General features: G+C 38.7%; 1 protein-coding gene across 2 annotated transcripts; it reads left to right on the forward strand.

The window, feature by feature from the left end:
* Positions 1-849: 849 nt before the first annotated feature.
* LOC120532156 (stress-associated endoplasmic reticulum protein 1) lies at positions 850-4,976 on the forward strand. 2 transcript variants are annotated; one of them, XM_039758040.1, is made up of 4 exons: positions 850-973; positions 1,079-1,171; positions 1,474-1,549; positions 4,173-4,976. In XM_039758040.1, exons 2-4 carry the CDS (start codon positions 1,088-1,090, stop codon positions 4,211-4,213), a joined length of 201 nt encoding a protein of 66 aa, XP_039613974.1. In that variant the 5' UTR covers positions 850-973; positions 1,079-1,087; the 3' UTR covers positions 4,214-4,976. The 2 variants fall into 2 exon arrangements, with proteins under 2 accessions (XP_039613974.1, XP_039613972.1); XM_039758038.1 differs by having other exon boundaries at positions 858-1,171.
* The last annotated feature ends 1,530 nt before the right edge of the window (positions 4,977-6,506 follow it).

The raw sequence follows: 6,506 nt of genomic DNA on the forward strand, positions 1-6,506 counted from the left end.
TTAGAAATTACAATTTCACAGTATAGGATGTCAGTCATTGGCACTGTATATCACACATGATGTCATTGTCTGTTAAGAAGTCCTCTAGACCATCTCAGTATAATTTTCATGAAACAGGAAATAATTCATTCTCAGATGAGACGGTGAGTTATCATAGAGCCTGCTGGTTGAGGATAGAAATTACTTCACAGAGCACTCCTTGGAGTAACACATTTGACTCAGTCTGTTACTAATGGTGCTCCTCTGTTTAGCCAAAACCTCTTACAGGTGGTGAGAGTCATTGCCCAATGTAATGTAAAGCTCCTTTTAATGCTACTACCTTCTAACCTTGTTTTTGAAACTGCACGCTTATTTATTCTTGACACAACATTCTCATTTAAAACTTTGAGGAGACATAAGCAGATACTACTTTATCATGGAAGAAGGAATCAGTTTTCTGACTCAAGTTATGTTTTTGAGTGAGCGTTCTTACTTGTGTTCTTTGCTTCTGTATTTAAGAAGCATTATGTAGTAACTGATGATGATCTAGTATAATTCCATGTAAGTTCATTAGAATTACTGCATTATTTGGGCTTCTGTGGATGTCTTGCACATTTGTTGACAACCAACTGGTCAGCACCCCCAAAGTCAGCTGTTACAGGGTAATTTGCAGAACGGCATACAGTGGTAACTGAGGCTTTGTAAAGACAGCTGTTGTGCTGGCCTTTCATAATAAAGAAATGTATTATTTCTTAACGGTATTTATTTTCTGAACATAGGCCTCGTGTCGCTCAGAACTGCTCAAACTCTGACGTGTAACAAGGGGATCACATGAGTCTTCCGAGTGGGCGGACGCGCACTATATATGTCTGCGGATGCAGTTGTGGACGACGTGTCCTCCGGGAGTGGGCGGAGCGCAGATTGTGTCTACGCAGGCAGTCGCTTGTAGTTTCGAGTACATCACATCTGTCGTGGAAAGAAGGGCCTGGAGAAGGTGCAGATTTCCCACTGGAGTTCCGTTTCAATAATAGAAGCAGTACCGGAAAGGAATAATCTTTATAAGAGCTGACTATTTTCTTTAATACTTCCTCTTCATTAGGAAAGCAAGATGGTGGCAAAACAGAGGATTCGCATGGCCAACGAGAAACACAGTAAAAACATCACACAGAGGGGCAACGTGGCAAAAAGCACCGTAAGTCTGTCGCATTGCGCCGTTGTGGTTGTCACTGTTATTCGAATAGACACGTAGCGCATCTGGTGGTGCGGGCCCCAAGCGAAAGGTCTCCCCTTCGCTGGTGGACGTGCCTGCCTACGTGGTTTACTATCCTGCCGACCGGCTCCTCTATTAGAGGCTGCCTGAAGTACATTACCAACACGCCCTTTACTTCCCCAAGGAAACGGCGTGGAATTGACTTGCATGTCTGTGGGGTTTGCTCTGTACCACGTTGGCCGCTCCGGATATCCGAGTTTACATGTACGTCTTATTTGTTTCAGAGAAACAGCCAAGATGACAAGGTGTCAGTTGGACCCTGGCTGTTGGCGCTCTTTATTTTTGTCGTTTGTGGATCAGGTGAGTTTTCTTTTTATGTTCTGGTATGTGTGCTTGTTCTCAGTGCTATTTACCGTGTAGCTTTCTGTTTGTCAAAACAAATCGTACCATTTACATTACGAACCATTATAATGATTGGCGCAAAGTTCACGTATATAAGCCGTCAGTATTGCAGTATGGCTTGCTCATTCTGAATTCTCATTGCCCTGCAATATTTAACATGAGTGGACCGTGAGTGTACATTGGCATAGCCTGGGCACCCGTTCAGTTTAAGCTATGTATATATTGACACACTGTTAATATAGGTGACCTCTCACTACGATGGCATCTGTTTCCAAATTTCATAGGAACCATCCATTATCAAAACTGCACAGTTCAATCGGGATCCCAGTGGGATACAATTGGAGCTGGCGACAGAAATCCTCCCTGGTTAAGATGACCGCCCACCTCACTTTGTGCATGCTGGCTTACTGAAAAAGTGCAGAAACGTAATTTGTCCGCTAACAACCCAGCATGCTGGAGAACCGTTCCAAGAATATAAAACCACCTCAGTGCCAGAAAATTAATATTGGTTTCTTTTGGTCATTGGGAGTTGACAATGACTATATAAAACAAAAAAAAAAATCATGTAATATCTAATATGGTGATTTTTAAAATGAGATAACTAATACATATGTTTGAAAGTGTTTTTTTATTTGATTGTGCTTATTAAAACACATAGTCAAAGGAATTCTGTCCAGGAGAAGTAATGTCTTTTAAAATCTGACTCTGTATCCTTTTTTTTTCTGCTTAAAAGTATCACACTACTGAAAGACAACTTAAATATTTAGATGTTTCTGACAAAGCCCTGTTGACTGCACCACAAATGGTTTTTGTGCTGAAACCATGTTTGTTGGAATGTAACCCTTTTATTGTAATTTGGGGCATCTGCCAAAACCCTTCCTCTTTTAGTGGAACATTGTAGTTTTTGTTCTGGATGTATAGAGCTATTGCATAAGCCCTGGAATACCATGAAAGGAGTAATAGTAGTAAACCAGCACTAAAGGGAAAATTTAATGAAGTAAATGTACAGTCCTGGCTTTATGTTAAGTATTTGTCTACATTGAATGCCATACACTCAATTATCAAACTGAAGATTGTCAGTCCTCTAAACAGCACAAGATGCAGTTGGAGTTGCAAAAGCATATACAGTATGCACATTTTCCCCTCAACTAAGGTAAGCATAATAACATACAGATGTTGCTTTTCCCACTAGGTTTGGATTCAAGGTTACCTTTTTGATACAGGTACCGTTCTAAGATGGAGCATGTCATAGTGACCTTGCTAACCCAACATTTCACAATCTGTAAACAGCCAGTTCTGAAGTTAACAGAACTGAAGCATGTGTGTGCTATTTGTTTTATTTATATTTGAAGATGGATGCATTTATTGCACTTAACATCAGATCTATTTCATATGTAAAGCATTTGCTGTTTTTCCATGTGTGTGTGCAGTTGGTATGTTTTCTTTGTCTGCATGGATTTCCTCCCACAGTCCAAAGACCTGCAGCTTGGATAGCGGTGTTAAAAAATGGCATGTGTCCATATTCACCCTGTCCATGTGTTCCTGCCTTGGGCAGGATAATTGCTGAGATAGGCAGGCTGTCTCATGACTCCACTCTGGATAAGCATGTTATGAAAGTGGATGGATAAATGTTAAAACCGAAAGAGGGCTATCTGCTGAAAAACGGACACCACTTTGTTTACATTAAATCGCTGAAGGCAAATTCAGGAACTCTGGAGCAGTTGATTGCACGGTCAATACAATTTTGATATATTTAGAGCAGTTTGTCAATTTTTGGGTTTAATATACAATTTAGAGTCTGTCTAAAATGGATTGCTTTGCCAAATAACAATGGGTTTAATAAACAATCTGGAGACTGCAACATGCCAACTTCCTTTCTTTACAGTCAGGTTAATGAAATGTCTGAGCCGTAAGGTATTAATGCTGACCTGTTGTTCTTTCCAAAAACTCTTTTGTAGTACTCCCTCCCATTTGGAAATTTCATATAAAGTAGTTCCCCAAAATCTTATCTGTATTGCTGCACACTCCCTGTGGTCTTCAGTTCTGGCCTATTTTCACATACACTTTAATGGATTTGTCCCTGTTAAAGTTCAGTTAGTAATTCCCCATCTTTTGTAATAAATATTTTGGTGATGTTTCATAAACTCTTTGTCAACCTTTCGGGTCTATACTGTGTATGTTTGTTTTTAAAAGGGCATAAAATGTATCCACTGTGAGATCTAGTGGCCCAGAAATGCTTCAGCCAGGTACTACAATTGAGATGAAAGTAAACCTGCCTGTGCAGTTTGCACTAAAAGCACAACGGGAGTCCTGAAGATGGTGTTTAGGCTGCTACTAGTCTTTAACCCTCATGTGCTGAAAATGGTTCCAAGCTACTGACCATACACTTGCCCTCCGAATTGCATTGTCAAGTTTTGGTTTCATAACAATCTGATATTTGGTACAAAATTAACATCTCACTAATTTGGTAAATAATGCAGTTTTATTTTTTTTGTTCTTTGCTGTAGTTTTAAATGCTTTTGAATAGCATATCTTAAAGTGTAATACTAAGTACTTTTTTTTTTTTTTCTTCTCTGTGCAGCTATCTTCCAGATTATTCAGAGCATTAGAATGGGCATGTAATGTGGCACAGAAAGCAAGCAACCTGAGATGCTTACCACCTGTTACAATGTTCCTGTTTGAGAACCATACTGTGCTTAAGAAGAATGCAGATATATTTTTGGAATATTCTAGAATTTTTCATATGCTATACATCTGTATATAAAATACAGAAATATCCTTGAGTGCCTTATCTAAAAGCCATGCAAATGTATTTTCCCATTCCAGCTTGGGACCTGTTAAATATAATGTACTGTACATTCCTGTTCACTTTGTAATTATTATAATGTATGTTCCATTCTAATAATTGTATGGTATAGCTTGTGATTTATTTTAATTCTTTCTTACTGTAATTATTTCCTCTTTATTTTAAAAGAAGGATAATTTCTTTAGAATGTGTTTTGGGCTCATCCCAAAAGCAACATGCTTTGTCAATATAAATAGGCTTCAGACATTAATTTTGCTTCAGATTGTTTAGAACTGTACTGCCTAAAGCTTTTGTGTAGGATTTATGCAAAAACAACTTTCAAAGAGCAAGTGTACTCTAGTTCATAGATTTAGATTTGTATATTTAAGCCTCAAGCACCGATTCAATCTTGTAATTCTTGTGATATTTATTCAAAAATTGCCACTGATGTATTCTGTATTTGGGGGAGTGGGATGATTACATAAATTGAAAGAGTGTGAGAAAGTATGATTTGATTTCTGTCTACTTACACAAACAATTGCTGATTGTGAAAGAATTTGCCATGAATGCCCACCAAATAAACAGAATTTGTAAAACTTTTTTGATATTCTAAGTGGGATTTTTTGTTTTGTTTTTTTTTTTAAAGGAGGCAAGGACACTGGAAAGCAAGGGATTTACAACAAAACCTAAAATGTACTCAGAACTAAATAATCATTAAGATTTTAATGGTGAAGATTGGGGAGTGGGGGAAACTAAGTGGATGGTAACATTCTTCAGTCCCTTGTATAGTATGTGAAATTACTTTTCCTGCTACCTAATATTCCAGTTCCTTCCTAGGAGTAAATGTTTGCATTGAATTTTGTATATACTGCCCAATACGTTGAAGCAAGTAGCTAACATTTTGGAGCATTCATTGTAATAAACAAAACAGTGGACAGATAAACCTCCAGCAACTATGTAGAAGTGACAATTAATTCTATTTAAAATCTGATTTAGCTAACTCAAGCAGCAAGTGCAGTGGGACAGGGCTGAAATTAGAGCTGGACAGGATCTGGAACTAATCTGTACTTGTCCAAGTTGCTAGTTCCAGTTAAATGAACGTGAATCTTTGGGATGCACAGGTGCTCGACATGGAGAGATACAGTAACTCACCTGTGCAGAATAATTAAATTTTGTATCATGGCATCAAACCCTGTCTCACAGAAATGAAGCTTACAAAAAGGCAAATTCCTTTACTTTCCCTCCTAGAAAAGGGGCACATGTCAATGTGTGTGGTGGGTTTTTTAATTTTATTTTTTATTAAACTCTTTCTAGGTGTGCAGGTATCAATGAGTGCTTGCAGATGAAGCTACTCATGTGGAGACTATTTCTGGACTCCTCATCCCTCCCAAATTAATCCAACTGTTTAGGCTCCACTCCTCCCAACTTGTCTACCTGGCCGCTGTATTTAGAATCTATATAGAGCAAAGCACCTGTAACACTCATGGTGGTATTTTGTTACCATTCCAAGTGGGCCTTTGTGACATCAGTTAAGTGGCATGTGCCCAGGTCACTGAACTGGTCCATACACATACACTATATGGACAGAACATTTTGGAGCACATCTCTTAATTATTTAATTCAGGTATTTCAATCCGACCCATTGCACCAGGTGTAGAAAATCAAGCACATAGTGCCCATTTACAAACATTTGTGGAACAAAATGGGTTGTTCTGAAGAGCTCAGTGCCTTCCAAGCATGGTACTGTGATAGGATGCCACCTCTGTAATAAGATCGTTCATGAAAATTCATTCCTACTGAATATTCCACAGTCAATTGTAAGTGGTATTATTGGAAAGTGGAAGAGTTTAGGAACAACAGCAAGAAGGCCCAGCTTCTGTAAACAGTGTCAAACTGAGTGTAAGGACCCACATTGATGTGTCACAGACCAAAATTGTAGGGCTAGAGTCTGTGATGAGGCTGTTCACTCCATCTCTGCTGTTTGTCTTCTATATGTTTGTGTACCAGGGTATTCCAGGATGCTTTGGTTCAGTGGGTCACACCTTCCTCTACCCACCAATGCCATACTCTCATCGCATTATATCCAACACAAGTACAGGTGCCCAAGAAGGATAATATGCCTTCCTGCAT

The sequence above is a fragment of the Polypterus senegalus genome, chromosome 1 (genome assembly GCF_016835505.1).
Source record: "Polypterus senegalus isolate Bchr_013 chromosome 1, ASM1683550v1, whole genome shotgun sequence".
In the NCBI taxonomy this organism is placed as follows: Eukaryota; Metazoa; Chordata; class Cladistia; order Polypteriformes; family Polypteridae; genus Polypterus; species Polypterus senegalus.

Bases quoted from the DNA above. Each gene is read 5' to 3' on its own strand.
- LOC120532156 (XM_039758040.1), top strand. From the start codon at position 1,088: ATGGTGGCAAAACAGAGGATTCGCATGGCCAACGAGAAACACAGTAAA. The intron at 1,172-1,473 runs GTAAGTCTGTCG...TATTTGTTTCAG, and splicing joins GCAACGTGGCAAAAAGCACC to AGAAACAGCCAAGATGACAA. The intron at 1,550-4,172 runs GTGAGTTTTCTT...TTCTCTGTGCAG, and splicing joins TTTTGTCGTTTGTGGATCAG to CTATCTTCCAGATTATTCAG.